The sequence below is a fragment of the Ciconia boyciana genome, chromosome 2, assembly GCF_034638445.1.
Source record: "Ciconia boyciana chromosome 2, ASM3463844v1, whole genome shotgun sequence".
Lineage (NCBI taxonomy): Eukaryota > Metazoa > Chordata > Aves > Ciconiiformes > Ciconiidae > Ciconia > Ciconia boyciana.
Window position 1 is genome coordinate 127,761,475 of NC_132935.1, and position 17,492 is coordinate 127,778,966.

General features: G+C 40.5%; 1 protein-coding gene across 1 annotated transcript in view; it reads right to left on the reverse strand.

Moving 5' to 3' along the window:
* Positions 1-17,492, reverse strand: part of KAT2B (lysine acetyltransferase 2B) — a 45,979-nt gene that overhangs the window by 14,700 nt on the left and 13,787 nt on the right. Inside the window, exons 4-11 of the mRNA XM_072854001.1 lie at positions 16,917-17,006; positions 14,978-15,159; positions 12,397-12,588; positions 9,722-9,828; positions 7,855-7,980; positions 5,359-5,495; positions 3,748-3,956; positions 542-668 (exon numbers count right to left, since the gene is read on the reverse strand). Coding sequence (XP_072710102.1) covers positions 542-668; positions 3,748-3,956; positions 5,359-5,495; positions 7,855-7,980; positions 9,722-9,828; positions 12,397-12,588; positions 14,978-15,159; positions 16,917-17,006 — 1,170 coding nt within the window. The remainder of the gene's footprint in view (positions 1-541; positions 669-3,747; positions 3,957-5,358; positions 5,496-7,854; positions 7,981-9,721; positions 9,829-12,396; positions 12,589-14,977; positions 15,160-16,916; positions 17,007-17,492) is intronic.

Here is a 17,492-nt window from a genome sequence, read left to right on the forward strand (position 1 = left end):
CAACACAGCAGCTAATTCTCAACCCTTGGAGAACACTTTGTGAAATTAACTCAAAAAAGAGTGTATAGAAAAGAACATGTGCTTATTTTGAGATACAAAACTATACCTAATTTTTTTAATATATCTCATTTTGATTGAAGTCATGTAATGCCACAAAGCAATTGAACACAAATTACTGTCACACACAAGCAATACTTATTTCAGTCAACCATGAGTTGTTACACTACACAGAGAGGCAATTGCTGGAGACAGAGGAGGGAATAGTCCAAGAATGGGCAACTACTGGCCACTATTGTTGTGTTGAGAAAAAATTTATTTACTTAATTAATTAAAAGTAATCCTACTATTATGCTGCTGATTCTAAACCTGCACATTTGTTTAGTTTTTGTGTATTATATTCAGAATCACTGTATCCTTCAAATTCTATTTCTATTTGGCAACTCAGCAACATACTCAATGTGACTAATAACATTAGGAGCATATGCAGTAGTGAATGGGACTCAAATACATTTAATAAACTCTAGTAGAGAATTATTTTTACCTTGACTTGCTCATTGGAAGTCACAGCACAGAAAACAATCTCCGTAAATCCTTGTGAGGGGAACATCCGGAAGCAGATACCACCGATAACACGACCATCTTTTATTAATGCAAGGGTCTTGTGTTTCCTGAGTAGACAAAAATAACAGTCACTTTAATTCATGTACATAGTACCTAAAGTGCCATTACCTTCCTTTTTTCAGAAACTTGATTCACTTCTTTCCATGATGCTAATGCAATTGTATATGCCTCTGTTAAGTTAGCTGCTTGTACCTACAGAAGAGTTGCTATTTTAACATCATGCTTTGAATTTACCATAAAATTCATCATTCGTGCAGCAAGGTCCTGGCCTTGCCAAGTACTCCTAGATACTAGGGTAATGCCCAATAAATAAGAGTTGTATTGCTTTCATTGAATCTATTGCTGACTGTTATGCCACTGCGCAGTCCTCAGGATGATTTTACCCTGACTAAATTAGAAATTAATGGAGTTACAGGACAGCAAGTCCTTTCTAAGGGATTCCTGTTTCCTTGCATGCACTATCTATAACTAAGCTATCAGTTTCAAATGCAGCTGATTAAGCGAGAAATTATATTTCTTATTTCTAATCACCCATGGTATATATACATGGTATCATATAAATTGTATAAACAATACAGTAAATTTACACAAGATATCTTTCTGGGGGGAAAGGTTGGTGCCAAAAGTGAGCCCCTGCCAAAAAAAGGTAGTCTGAAGAGTACTTATATTTTATGTGCCACCGTTGAAGGAGATTTTATACATTTTATACGTTCTTCTTTTTCTTGTACTTATTTTGGTGCTTTTTATTTGTGGAATGACAGCAGCAATGTAGTAGCCTGAGCTTTTAATTTTGTTTACTCATGTTTGAGTTGTTTAAGCAACAAGATACAGTAAGGATGGCCATTTCGGAAATAAGAACATTAAAGGCAATAATAAATAAGGTAATAGCTGAAAGAAATTTGGGAAGAGAACTGTTGGACTCCAGTATCTCACACCTGACGTAGGTTTGTGTGTATCCACTACTCAGGGTAGGTCTCCAGTGTGTATCCCTGGAGATTCATGGCAGATGCTGGGGTACTCTGAGCTGTCCAGGCGATGTGCTTCTCTTCCTTTGGGTCAACTGTTTGCCTCAGGCACATAAAGGAGGGCATTTTCTTTCTGTAGCAATATCCATACCTCTTTCTCAAGCACAGACTGCTCTCCAGACAGATATCTATACTGAAGAGCACTTAAACTACCTGCAGTTCCTCTCAGCCTACTAGAAAAGTCTTTTCCAATAAGAAATATGGGAGAAGGCCATGACTCAACACCACTACTTCAGAATTTTGCTTTGATGTTCGGTTATGAGGGAACCTGGCTTCTTCAACCAGTAGCCTCTGCTTGAGATCAGAGTGCTGCTAAGGCTCCTAAACTCAGACAACGAAGCAGCCTCTGCAGGAAACACAATGGTGGAAAAGTGGACACTTCTGAGGAGAACTTCCCTTCATGCTTGAACAGCTGAGACACAATTCAGTCAGGACACTAGGGTAGGTGGAGAACCATGTGCTACCTGTGGATGCTGCTACAGCCAGTGTGTCTCTTTTCAAGTGCCTGTGGTGTAGAGTTGCACCCAAAGCGAGACAGGAAATTTGCACTGATAAAGAGAAAAGCAACGTGCTTGGGTGATGAGTGATTTCTCCCATGCTGACTTAAATGCTGCTGTTCTTCATAAATCCTACAAGTTCTTCTAATTGAAAAACTTCAGTCTCTGCTGCTATTTGGTTCACGATCTCCACAGACAGAAGATGAAGCAGCCTGCAAGTTAGTATGGGCCTGGAAACCACTAATAAGCACCGTAATTACTTTCTGACTTCAGTTCTAACATTCAAAAGTACAAGATAGGTAGGAGCCTTCCCTGCAGGCCCATGTCCCTGTATTGGGTTTGCGTGGCAAGGTTTTAGTAGCAGGAGGGCTACAGGGGTCGCTTCTGTGAGAAGATGCTAGAAGCTTCCCCCATGTCCGATAGAGCCAATGCCAGCTGGCTCCAAGACAGACCCGCCGCTGGCCAAGGCCAAGCCCATCAGCGACGGTGGTAGCGCCTCTGGGATAACACATTTAAGACGGGGAAAAAGTTGCTGCGCAACTGGGCGACTGCAGCCAGAGAGAGGAGTGAGGATATGTGAGAGGAACAGCCCTGCGGACACCAAGGTCAGTGAAGAAGGAGGGGAGGAGGTGGTCCAGGTGCCAGAGCAGAGATTCCCCTGCAGCCCATGGTGAAGACCATGGTGAGGCAGGCTGTCCCCCTGCAGCCCATGGAGGTCCACGGTGGAGCAGATATCCACCTGCAACCCATGGGGGTCCACGGTGGAGCAGATATCCACCTGCAGCCCGTGAAGGACCCCACGCCAGAGCAGGTGGATGCGCCCAAAGGAGGCTGTGACCCCGTGGGAAGCCCACTCCAGAGCAGGCTCCTGGCAGGACCTGTGGGCCCGTGGAGAGAGAGGAGCCCATGCTGGAGCAGGTTTGCTGGCAGGACTTGTGACCCCATGGGGGACCCACACTGGAGCAGGGGAAGAGTGTGAGGAGTCCTCCCCCTGAGGAGGAAGGAGCGGCAGAGACAACGTGTGATGAACTGACCGCAGCTCCCATTCCCCGTCCCCCTGCACTGCTGGGGAGGAGGAGGTAGAGAATTTGGGAGTAAAGTTAAGCCCAGAGAGAAGGGAGGAGTGGGGGGAAGGTGTTTTAAGATTCAGTTTTTATTTTCTCATTATCCTACTCTGATTTGATTGGTAATAAATTAATTTTCCCCAAGTCAAGTCTGTTTTGCCTGTGACAGTAATTGCTGAGTGATCTCTCCCTGTCCATATCTCGACCCACGAGCCTTTTGTTGTATTTTCTCTTCCCTGTCCAGCTGAGGAGGGGAGTGATAGAGCAGCTTGGTGGGCACCTGGTGTCCAGCCAGGGTCCACCCACCACAGTCCCACAACAAGAAGCCACTTGTCATTAATACAGCCACCAAGATAGTATTTGGGTACAATCCAATTAGATTGGCCAAGAGTTATGGGGGCTTGAAAAGATGGAAAAAGGGTGGCACAGGCAGAGCTGCCCTCCACACCACCTCAGCTGGCCCCTTCCTACACCGCTGCCTGCAACCAGCACCAGGCTCTCTCCATCTCACCCGCCAAACCGCTCTCCAGCGGTACTCACGGATCAAAGACCAAGCGCGTAATGTACTCTTTTGGCATTCGAGGCAGCTGATGGGAGAACACGTTCTGCAAGCCAACCAGCCACATCATGATCTTCTTATTGGGCTTCTGGTTCAGGGAGTTGCCGACCACATGGAATTCGATCACCCCCCTGCGCTCCTCCAGCCTCGCCGCCTCATCCCGGGCCGAGTGTGCCGAGAGGAAGTTGGTCTGTACCGCACAAAAGAGGAACAAAATCACATTTTGGAGATTTCACATCCTCTGATGGAACAGCCTTAATGAACAAACAAATGAAATCCCCTCCTTTTTCCAAGACACCTTTTTACAAAAATAGAGCTGCCAATGATTACCTTTTTTTAGCAGAAGTGACACCGTCAAATAAGCTGGATATAAGTTTACACTACGGTGTACAAAGGCTTATTCAAATTTCTTTTGGTAAAGATTCAGTAACAACAGTGATGGTTATGACTCAAGTTCCAAAATCTCGAGGGACAGCACTCATCCACTTGAAGCCTATGCCACTAAGTCTTCATATTTTCTTTAGTCTAGCCAGCTTGGACAAAAGTTGTGGATTCGCCTACGCATACTGCAAATCACATATTTTAATGGTGGTGCGGGCAAAGTCTTATTTTTTCATTTTAGTAGTGCTTTCCACTATCTATGCCACTATCATAAGAACCTAAAAATAATATTTTAATTCCTACTGATTTTAAGTATCTAGCAATTGCATCCACATATTTGAATGGAGATGAAATTAATACAGACAATTTATTTAACTTTTTTTTTCCAAGATCATTTTACAATGCCAAAACATCTCTGCATGCACATACTGTTTACTTTTTAGAGCAAAGTTTGGCTGCTGGGTTTCTAGTCACTGCCAGCCCCAACAGCCAGACTGGCACAGCATTTGTAATATGTAGAGCCATCAGACACAGTATATAGTTTGAGTAAGAAATGTAGGTGGTTCCAAATCTTCAGCAGTCTCTAGCTAAACCTTGGCAAACAAGAGCTGCTGGCAAAACATAGCCTGGCAAAGGAAACAGAAGGAGGAAAAGCCAGCCAAAAAAAAAAAAAAAAACCAAACAAAACTGTGCAATTCTGTACATGGCACAATTCTGCAATTCTGTTTTTCTCTTCCAGCAGAAAAAAAGAACAACAGTGGAAGACAGAGCAAATAACTGTTTAGATCAGCCCTTCTGCACTACACAGAGCCTTTAACTTTCAATCTTTCACTCTGCGGCAATATTTGAACCCCATTTACCTTGTCTTATGAGCTACATCTATGATTAACAATAAAAAGCATACTCTGGAACTGTTCTGTAACAAAAGTACCTTGCAAAATAACCTGGTATCTACTTTTTTACTATCAATAGTTTCCAAGTCTCTTTGCAAACAGTACACAATGCATTAAAAAAATTGTAGAACTGTTCTTCATGTTAATGATGCATTTCATCAATATTTTTTCTCACCTAATCATACTCTTTGAAAGTCTCTATTTTTCTTACTGACAGCATGGTAAGTTTTGTGGACTCAGCTTATCATACTCTATCCATGTGGAACATTTATTGAAAACAGACCATTTGCAAACAGACCAGGTCTACATATTTCTCACCTCTGGCCCGAGCATTGCTGCAGGATCTGTAATTGTTGACATTACTTCATTGATTAACTCAATAGGAATATCTCCTACAACCCTTGGTCTCTTTGAATCCTCCAAAGAATAAGGTTCATTATTTTTTCTCTTTTCTCCTATAAAACAAAACCAGGAAAAATTAGAACAACCAAACTGTGACAGACTAGCACTGTGAAGTCTAGCACTCCTGTTATATTCTTTAATCTGTATGCCAAGTTTGGGGATTTTTTTTTAATCCCTATAGAACGGGAGAAAAAGAAAGAAATGCAATCCGAACAATACTTATCACTGCTGCAATTTTGTCTTTGCACTGGGATATTAGCATGAAGCAGGATGAATATACCTCCCCTTCTCCTATACCTCTGTAAATTCACAGTGAAACTATTTGCTTTACTTTTTGCTTCAGCATCCTCTGCAGTGAACCTCTGTGCTGCTGTCTTGGAAGGTCAGTGCTCAATACACAAATTATAGCGCATACTTTTGGATAACACGAAATCCCATTTTGGGATTCACTGGAATTAAGTATCCATTATAGATTTCTTTCACCCTTTTTGTAAACCAAGCGGCACATACAGTCTGACACATCATACATATTTGATTTAGAAAATCCGTATGAAGATTCCAAATCAAAATATAACACGTTAATTATTAACTGCCCTACTAACTGCAGACCAACATGTAATATAGCAAAAGCAACTAGTTAAAAAAATTCATGAAAGAAAAGTCCACCAAGGACTAGTGCCTACAATAATACTGATAGAGCCAGCTGCTAGCTCAGGATTTATCCAAGCAGCAAACTGCCAAATACTAGGAAAGCATACAAACAGGAATATCACTCCATGGTTACCTTGTTCCCGTATTCTTTCCCTAAAGATCTGCTACTGGTCATTGTCAGAGCCAGGATGCAGAATTTTGCCTTTGTGATCAACACTTAGCAGTGAGATAAATTGGTTTGGGTTTGTTTGGGTTTTTTTTTTCCCCCTAAGGAAAATCCACAATACCTTTAAGATCTTCTTTCTGAAACAACCAGGTAGTTTAAGGCCCACTATGCCCACTATTTTACATATATTGTACAGATTGCTTTTCCACAGCTATAGCACTCTAAATATATGAGGATCAAACTGTTCATTCCCCTTTTCAGACTTTCATGCAGTACAATTGTTTTCTTAACAACAGAATTTTATTCTTAACATCCCTTCATTGTGGAAACAGTTTATTCCTATTCTTTATTTATTACTTTTTAAACAGTTATTCATATGTGAATGGACGTTCCTTCTTATTTCCCAAGGGATAAATTTCTTGTTTTAAAACAGAATTTCTTGAAGCAATTTGTCAAAAGCTTTCTGGAAATTCAGGTACACAAAACCCTTTCCAAATGCTCACCTCTTCCTTCACAGATACACACAATTCGTTAGTTCTAGAAAAGGCATACTGAATTTCTACACATCACATTACTCACACATTTATTCATTCCGTTCTTAATCAGTTTATTATTGTTTCTTCTCGTTGTCTGAAATAGGAGACTTACAATTGACAGTTTCCTGAATTCTCTTAGAACACCTTTAAAAATTAGTTTTGCATCTGTGTGTTTCAATTCTGTAGTGCTGACAGCAATTCCAATGACAGCTCAGCTGCACAACTTAATAATTCGTTTGTCAATTCCATATTTCTTTTCACTCTCTCAAAAAAGTATAATTCTCCTAGTGACTACTTACTACTCATTTTGCTGATCTGTAATAATTAAAAAAAATCTTCTACTCATTCCCACTTTCAAGACCATTTCCCAACTTGTCCCTCAAAGAAAGCTGCCGTTTAGGAGCTGCCTCAAGTTCCTCTGTAGCAACCACCGAGCCTAAGAATTCATTTAGCTTTTTCTACTTCCTCGAGGACTTACTTTATACAAGCTTGTGATCATCTCTCTGACCTACAAACTCTCTTGACAGGCTCATTAATCCTGACGTGTTTGAAAAAGGATTTATCAGGAGAATTTATGCATTCAACAACTTCTTTTCCCTAAACTTTTTTTTTTAACCTGACTTCATTCAGGTTTTTAATTTAAGGCAGTTGTTGTGTTTGTGCTTTTCTTTATTGCTCAAATGTATGCAATTACAGTACCTTGAAAAATTAAAAAAAAAAAAATGCAATGGCCCCTTCTACTCTGTCTGTATTTAAACGAAACCTTTTTTCTTGGCTCATAATACATGTACGCCAAATAAAGTGTTTTTCAACACCCTCTGACACCAGCAGACCTTTCTCCATCTTAATTGAATTTAAACAAACCAATTTTTTTATTCAAATACAGCTGCCATTTCTGCTAGTTAAACATTACCATAGCGTAGAAAAAATATGTGTGTACATGTCTTTTAGCAAAAACACCTCAAGGTCGCTATTGCAAAGTGAAGGCAATGGTCACCATATACTGCAACTACTGATAACATCAACAGAAGCCCAAAAGCAAGTCTCCCTCCTCGTTACCTAGGTTTGGGTCAAGGGCAGAAGAAACTTTGCAAGCAGGACTCATATTCCCACTGTTGGGTTGCTCCAGAGATGAAGGACTTGCACTGTATGAAACAGATCTTGCAACAGGAGGAGGACTGATAACTGCAATGGGATAGAAGACAAACACAAAAAAATCAGGACATGGAACCCATTATGGTGCTGACTGAAGGACTATCACAATGAGGGACCCGACTTCACACCCACCGCCTGCCAAGTAACAGCTAATATTGTGCAACAGAGCAATGCCACCAGTTCGCAAGCAGAGACATTAGAGCTTTATCTCAACATATTTTTCTAAATTTCCACCTAACAAGGGGCTGTATTACTGCTGGATGACAGAGTTAGCTTTACTTCATTGCAAATATCAGGCTTTATTATTCTGCAGTGCTGAGCACAAGCTAAGAACACAAACTTCCTTCACATACCTGCCAAGCCTGCTGGAGTTCAGCATCATGAAAAGGCTTTTTGTAGGGGTCTATTGAAAAGCAAAATCTCATCATTCAGCTTCAGCTGTCCACTTTAACAGTATTCAAATTGGACAAATCAAACTCAATAAAGGGAGAAGTTGTTGTACCCGTTAAGAGGACGAAACTGTTACTTTTAAAAGCCACAGACTAACATCTCTCTATTTTTTTTCAAAAAAACATTCATCCCAAATCATCCAGGTTTCATTTGTGTCAGGATTTTTGGCGGGGGGGGTGGGGGGGCTGAGGTGACAGCTCATAGCCTGGACACCTGCAGTCTTTCTCTTTGCATGCCTTTAACCTGGTGCCATCACCAGCAACAGCTCTTTTGTGCCATATTCATGCCAAGAATCCAGTGCTTAAGAGGTGCCCATGAAAATGAAGCAGTGCAGAAATGTACATGATAGAATGAACTCTGAGAGCAACATGATTTTAGAGTTGCAATGAACTTGTGCCTAAGGCATAATTTACCAGTTCATGGTGCAGACCAGGAATTTCTCACAAAAAAAGCCTGTATCTGTCACAGTGGAATTTCCCTACTACTCTAGGAAATTCACTGTCAGATAAAGTGCTGACATGATGGTTTTGTCAACTGATAATCAACAATTGTTTCAAAATACTGAATTGTTACAAAATATTGAATTAAATACCTCCAGTCTTCGCCTCCTAAAATACTGAAAACTGAAGTCAACCCCTGAGCTGCATAAATGGATTTTAAATACTTTTGAACAGAAAGTAAGAGGAGAAGGGGAAAGTGAAAGAAAACCATCATCAATATCTCCCTGCAATTTTAGGAATGACTTATACCTCGGGACCCTAACTGAGGAAAAGTGAATAAAGCTGCAGAACAGCCAATGAGGCACACAAATAAGAAACAAAGCAAGGAAAAGCTATACAAAAACAAGAAAATCAAAGGCTTGCGTGCAAAGGCAATGGGACATCTGATGTGGAAGGCCTCTACTTCCCTACTGCTAGGTCCCTACATCCCTGCTGCTAGGGAGTCGGAGGACTGGCGTGGGTCCTCATGCGAGGGGACCACTGTCCAGCAGGTGACCCACTGTGGCCATTTACCCACTGACCATTCTCACTTGCCCACACTGACTGCCCTTGTGCCACTTCAATACTCAGGCAATTTGCCTCAGCACCCAGCCTGCTCCACTGGCACCTTCAATTAGCTGGATTTCATCGTCAAAATGGGATCTTTATATGAGGAAGCAGCAGGGAGTCAGACAGCTGTGCTTACCCGAGGCAGTCTGATTTTGGTATAGCCTGCTATTTATAAAGCTGCATATCTAAGTCTCGTTCCTTAGAATTCATCACTTGTACAGGTTTATCTGTACATTCAGGTGCTCCCTAACCCATCACTAAATGCAAATTACCTGTCTGGATTCCCAGCTGGCCAGTTCGGGAACTAGACACCATGAAATCCTGATCCCAAATGGGAGAATTCTGGCTGTACACTTCTTCTTCCAGCATCGACAGAAACCTAGGCACAAAACCAGGTGAAATATTAACTTAATAGGATCATTCAAAACAGGTTCTCTTTCAGAATAAGTATTTGCAACATTTTTTAATTTAAAAATATTTAATGATTCAGTAAGAAAATGCTGTTGGCCAATTCCTATTTTAAAAAAAAAAAAAAAACCCACACACACAAAATCACAAGCCAGAGCAGACATTAAGTATCTTAACTCAGTAGAGTGCTTTCACCTATGAAAATTTATCTTTGGTTATAAGCAATATTTATCTAATTTGCAAAAGCAGAAAGAAACAGTTACAAACTACTTTTACAGAACAAAACTGTGCACTAATAAGAAAGCTATGAGTTGACAGATGCCAAGATACTCATGTTACACAATGATGACAAAATGTCTATTTTGACAAACCGGTGTTTTGCAGATGCACTCGCTTTCTGCCTCTTACAGATTTATAAAATCCCAGTGTTAGTTATTAACAATGCTCTAGGAAGATATTTTCGTTCCTTTAGGTGTGCTACTGTAACAATTAATTGCATGTTTGTGCTTGCATAACAGTATTTTTAATCTTACTTTGGTACACTTACAGAAACAGCGTGATTTTAAACCTCTCTTAGTATTACTGTATGTGAGAGAAATTCCACAGATCAGACTATCCAGCACGCCAGCCTTCACAGGGCTCACACATCAGTTCCCTCTCAGAAGCAAGATAGCTGCTTATCCTGTGTTGCACAAAAGGGGTTTTCAGACCAGAAGTTGACACAGCACATTTTTACTCTCTAGAGTCATCTATATGTATAGAAACTGTCCAGCTGAAACCAACAGGACTGTTGAGTAAGACTTTCTTGAACAGGATAAGGATTTTCAGGATCAAGTCCTACTCTTGTATTTTATATATAGGATATTTATACCTAAGCACCGCAATGTGCAGTGTTTCCTGCTATCTATACAGCTGATAATGGCTAAAAAGTTTGTCACAGCTATTTGACCATCTGCGACAGAGCAAAAGCACAAATTAATCTTTAGCAAAGGCTACCTTTACAGGCAGGACAGAGACTTTGTGTTCAGACCCTTTGGTGACTATTTCCCAGGTACACACAGACATAAGCTGCGCGTGCTCCCTTTGCCCAGGAAGAAGCGGCCGGGGCAGCCGGGAGCCCTGCACTGAAACCAGGCACCGGCTCTGTGCTCTGAGTTGCAGCTCCTCTGCAGGGTTCACGCTGCATAACGCCAGCAGAGAGACAAATACTTCAGACAAGTACAGCCCATAAAAGATTTAAAACGCTATTCCTATTTCCCACAGATCATCAGCAAACGGTGCTTGTCTTTCTTTTTTTCCCAGCAGAATATTAAGAGGAACTGCAGTGAATAATAATGCTTTTCAAATTACTTTTCTAGGCTGTAAAAGGCAGTGGAAACATAGGGACGTATGCACACCTCCTTCCTCCGCAAATCTGCTCCTTGTATCAGTGCGGTGTTAAATCCTTTTTCATACCTATTTCAGGGCCAGATCATAACCCTATTCCCAGATATACCCAAACATTCCTATATCCGTAACAGTCTACCCCAGAGACAGTTTGCGCTTTTCAAAGTGGTAAAAGGCACTATTAATAACAGTAGGAGCAATAAATCCTGGCTCTACCCAGCTTTGAAAAGCTCATGGTTTTTTTAATTCCCCTGAGCACTGACCCACTCTAGCCCCAGAGAGCAGCTTGCACAGCATCAGTGCCACCAGCTCTCCTGTAGGTTCAGTTCCTTTGTTGTTAGGAGGGACAGACTTTTAAAATATGGGCTACAAAGCCAAGTCACCCTCACAAAATAAGGATATTTTTCAAGTGATACACCATTTTAACAGGAAGCATACAATGAATTAACCTGTCACCACCACCACCCTTAACCACCAGTAAAATATTTGAAATTAAGGACTGTCAAAGTTGAGCATGTTTCAAGACAAGTCATTTTCCCACATACCCCAATATGTAATTATTGTTGTTTAATTGTGAGAGACTGTCATCAATATTTCAGTACTGGAACAGGTAGTCAGTATGAAATTCATGAGTTTAGGATTCACTGATGCAGCTTTATGCTAACTACTCGCTTCTTTGTCAAATGAACACATCTCTTCTGGGGGTGGGATGACTACTTTGTTCCCTATTACAATGTTGAATTAAACTGAAATTCTTAGGTGTATATAAACTCCAGTACAAGACTCCTTTTATTATTGCTCCATCACAAAAGCAGAAGCGAGCATGTTTTTGGAGATCTGGACCTATGTTGCTTCCAAGGACTACAGAAAAATAAAGTAAATGACCAACAATAACTGCTAATAGGCAATAAGCACAATCCCCCAGCAAGATGAATAATCCTTTCTATAAAGTAAGGCCTAGGACAAAGCAAAACAAGCAGTTGTGTACATAAAATACACTAGTTCAAGCTATGGCAGAAAAGCAAGCTGCAGCATCTACTTGTTACTGAATAAAAGGAGAAATTATTTTAAGCTGCAGGTAATTTTTCCATTTCCAGGCCAAAGTTGCATACTACTGGTTAACCTCGAATGCAGGCACATTGCCACCCCTTACTTTGGAAAATGGGTGAGGATTAGTGTTCGTTTCTCTTGAGGAAGCTTGTCTTTTTCTTGCCTGGCCTGCTCCAGCAGTTGCCGTCTCATTACAGTAAAAACGGAGCGAAGCAATGTCCTACCGAAAACCTGGGTGGTTTCATACCGAGGTAGACTGTCACAGAACTGAGGGACATTGCAATAACAAAGCCACCTGCAATGGGGAAAAAAGCCAGATAATTATCACCATCTAACATATGAATTAATGCAATAAAACCACTACCCACATCATTTATAACACAGATGAGAGCTATATGACCGTATAAATTAGTTCCACATCAAGTTCTGGACAGAGTTAAGCAGCATTTATATTGCCCAGTTTTTTAAAGAAATGACAGCCAAGTACTTTTAAGTCTCCATATATTCTTTTTCTGTGCAGGCTAGTTTCCACAAAGTGCTCTTGTTCCAGACAGTAATCACAGGTCACATAAAATTCATGTTGATGTCAGGGATTCTCTCCACAGCTCATTCATTCAGCCTCCCACGTCTCCTGCCTGCAACTCCAAAGACCCTTAGCCGGCCCATTTTCCCCTCTTTAAACTCCTGCATTTCCCCACATAGATGCAAAAGGGGCAACACTTCTAACTATCTCACTGGACTCCCACCCTGCTCTCCCACCAGCTGGCTTCTTCCCATTACACCCTGACTCAGTACTCTTTCATTTACCGGTAACTCCCTCTGTAATGAATTTTGCATTAAGAAGTATATATGAAAATATAGCATGTTGTGCTACTCTTCTTGGAAAAGGGATCATGGTACTGAAGAGGAAGATCAGGAGTACACTGGCTATGTAGGTCACGATATCTGTTAATTTTATAAACAAGATTTCAGTATCTGCACGTAAGTGAACAGTCAATGGTATCTGTAGCTTTAACAGAATCAGACCACAACCATTATGAAAGCTCCAACAATTAAAAAAAAAAAAAAAGTTAAGAATTGGATGCAAACAGACTGTGCTGGATCCTGCACTGGTTTTCTCATCCAGACCCAAAGTACAGCCTGTCTCAAAACTCTCTCCTAAACTCTCGTGTCTTAATCTTTGCAAACACAGGAGCTGCAAAAGAGTTGTCAGATACAGATGTTCAGAGACCTCTACTCCCTGTTCTTGGCTGATAAAGCACACCTCTCAAAACACAAGGACGCATGTGAAACTGATATAGTTTCACTCACATCATCAGGTTTTCAAATGAAGTCAGTGACCGCAAGAACTCACGAGGTGCACTCAGCACCTCAAGCAGTGCGTCAAACGCTGTGGAGGGGAGAAGCTCATGCTGACAGGTTAGATCAGACAGAAAAAGTCAGCACTTTGGGTCAGAGGGAGCCTTAGAGACTGCAGGCAGGAAGGTTTGAGAAACAGCAAGTGACAAAATGATTAACAATGAAAGTCACCAACCAGAGCCAATGCTAGCTATTGATTCCTAATAAAAGTTGACTCCAGCCACCCCTGGCTATCCGACATCTTTATCACAAAAAAAAACGGAGGGCAAAGACACACCAAACATGGTCTTAGGAGCCCCACAGATTATCAGTAACTGTCCTTTACAGCAGGTAGTTATTTGAGGCGACAGGTCATCTGAGAGCATCCCAGTCGGACACCGACACAGCACAGTCTGCTGTATCACCACCCACAGTCCCAACTCACACCAGGATTCACTGTTCTCTTTCATGGAGCTGTTTTTCAGAGGAAAGGCCACTAGAAAAGCGGGCAGAAGGCGGTGCTCATCCTCAGCCAGGAAAAATGTCCCTGGCCGTTCCTGGGAACTGGTGTGCTGACAGAGACGTTAGCTAACCGCTGCCTGTGCTCGCAGACGGCACGTTAACTGCTGCCTGCACTGGCAGGAACCTTAACTGCTGTCTCCATGCTAAGTGAAAAAGGTGTTGCACTCTTGTTATGAGAAAAGCAAAATTAAGAGACCCAGCTTTTTATCCTAGCTCTTCTTCCCCCAGTAACTAAGTTATTCCTTTGAATGCTGATGACGTATTAAAAGGTCATGAAAAGAACTATCATTTTAAGGAATCTAATAGTATCTATTCACCGTTTAGCATTCAAGCACTCACAAAATTATTTTAATTTTTCAAATCTTCCACAATTTGGTTTCAAACTCTGTGTGATCTGCTTGACTCCACTTTGTGGAGTCCATTGCTTTGCAATGCTTAACGTTATCTTCTTTCTTTTTTTTTTTTTTTAAGCTGAATAACAACCTGCCTGAATTTTTAGTACATGAAATGAGAATCTTATATGACACTCATATCTTAAGAAGACTGAGAGCAACTTTGCAAACACAGGACGTGCAAAAGCATTTTTAGATACAGATGTTCGCGACCTCTACTCCCTGTTCTTGGCTGATAAAGCACACCTCTCAAAACACAAGAATGCATGTGAAACTCATATAATCTCACTGAAATCGTCAGGTTTTCATATAAACTCCATGACTGCAAAAATTCACGAGGTGCACCTATGGCATACAGGTACTGATGTATTCCTGAAGTGTGTACGTGCCCTATTTGCAAGCAAGACTTGTAACAAGCAAAAGCAGCATTACCTGGTATAATTCACTTTATACCCCGCAATATCATCATTGGGTGATCTTAGTCTTCGCTGAGAAGGTGTCTCCAGGTGCCAGTAGTTAATGCGGTTCAGAAACATTTTAGCCAGTTCCACTATTGTTTGCCTTTCCTTTGAGGGTAAGTGGCTAAATTTGTACTGCACAAAATTATTCACACCCTTAAAACAGAATAAAACAATGTTTAATTATTTAGCCATAATTTTTGTAGGAGCGTCCTTGAACATTCCTCACTTTATGTTTATTAGCCCTGAACTTGCATTACATGGGAAAGAAAACAAATACTGGAGACCATGAACTCCTTGCTCAGCTACTCATGTAGCTGCCACAAGTTGGTTCCCCTGTACACAGCAGCAGGTACATGCAGATGTTTTTGTTCTATCCACCTCCAGCAGCTGACTTAAAGGAAGAGAAGGAAAATTCTTTATTTTTCCTTTCTTCTCAAAGTAAAAAACTTTGTCAGGGAACAGAGAAAGATCCAGTAGGCTTTCTTCTACATGCTCACATATGAACAATTTTGCTGATAGCCATGCTGCATGATTTATTTCCTCTGTAAATCAAGTATCACCTATAAACCTCTCCAGCTACTTTTGAATAGTAGACAAGGGCTTGCGGACTTCTAGTTAAGTTTGTGTCTTCACATCATATTATTTCTTCAAGAAGTGCCAGTATTTCACAAGTATGTCCCCTCAATGCACTTTGTATACTGTCCACTTTAAAAAAAAACTACTGAAGACAGTTAAAATGTGTGACTAAAAGTGCTGCAATACATATATATTATAAATCAATTATAATACTGCTGCTTATCAAATAATTTTGTGTGATTGAGTTGCTGAACTGCTAAAAACAGAATTGAAAATATAGGCCTATTTTAAGGGAAAATTATTTCAAAATAAATTGTAAGAAGAATTACCCTTTCATCTCTCTGCTTTACTTTCTTAAGCAAATTGAACAGTATGAAGAATGTGACAAAAAATTGTATTGTACAAAACCTTTTTAATAGTATATTTTAAGGACTGGAAGTGTATGGAGATTACATACACTTATTCTTTGTTTATACCTAAACTAAAGGAGAACTTAAGGTGAAGACTTCCCAGAAATTCAGCAATAAAGTGTTTTGATTTTCCTAAATTATAAGAAGTGAGAGTTTCAAGGAAATAATTACTACACATGATAGTCTTTGCATTTAAAATATCCTGTTTAACAATAGAGCATCTATTCATCCACTCATGGGAAAACACTGAGCTCCTGTTTCAGCGAGGTATGTGAGCCTCTGCATAGCCTCACTGGAGCTAATGGGCCCACTTGTGTGCCAAAAGTGCATTCTCAGGAGCTTGCTTAACCAAAATCTGAATTTGTCCTATGTTCTTTACCCACTGAGAGTTACAAAAGCCTCGGTTATTCTTTGGTTTCGGCTTTGGTTTTTGTTGTGTACCCTTTGAAAGAGAAGGCTACAATCTCATTGAATTGGATCAAAACATCTTCATTGATTTACAGAAGACAAGTGTAATTTTAATATTGGATTTCAAAACTTCAACAGCATTTTTCATCACTTGAAACAAAGAAAGATTAGAACTGCCACACATAAAAGTAGTATGTTAAGTTCTTTCTCTAGAACCACAAAATAAAGTCAGTTTCATTAAAGCATAAGATGAATGTTGAGAGAAGTCAAATAATGCAACTATTGTACCAAAACTAAAGGACAAGCAGGAGCAGAACTCTCCTACAGTCCCCTACTTTGTCCTAAGTAACACACAGAAACATCTGCAAACTGCCTAAAATGCCATGTGTTCAAAATCAGTGCCTACGTTTACAAAAAAAAGAAAAAACCAAAACCCAAAACAAACAAACAAAACCCCAAAAACCCCACCAAATAAAAAAATCCCACACCAAACAAACCTGCGTGTTGACTGTTTACCTGTTCAATGCTAGGTTTCTCAAATGGGGGACTTTCCAAAGATCCTTCTATTACAGGTTTTCCCATCTGTAAAATGCACTTCCTCAAAAGCTGTTAAAAATATAATTTTTTTTTTAAATTAGCATATTTGCATATATAGGGTTAATGGAAGTCACAGGCACACAACACACGGCAAGCAGTGTTGAAAATCTCCTGGCTATAGATCTGCTTGTTTAGTCATCTAAATTTATAGCTACTAAACTTCACTGTGAATTCACCTTCTTTGAAATGCATATAAGAGGCTTCTCTGAGCAAATGTAGGCAGCTAAGTTAGCGTGTATGTCAACTGAGTTTTCCCGATGTGTAAGTGAAGAAGATAAGGCTTGTAGGTTGCACAGTTTATAGATGGGACTCAGGGTCAGCTCCTGAATCATCTGAACAACTTCTGGAGTAAGATACGGTACGTTGCAAGTACCACAACATCTAGCCCACAGTTAGCCACTAGAGCATCACACTAGAGAAAAAAAGTCTTACCAGATAAAGTCAACACATGCATGAGGGGCAGTGAAACTGGCTTATGTGCGAGACAGTTAAAAA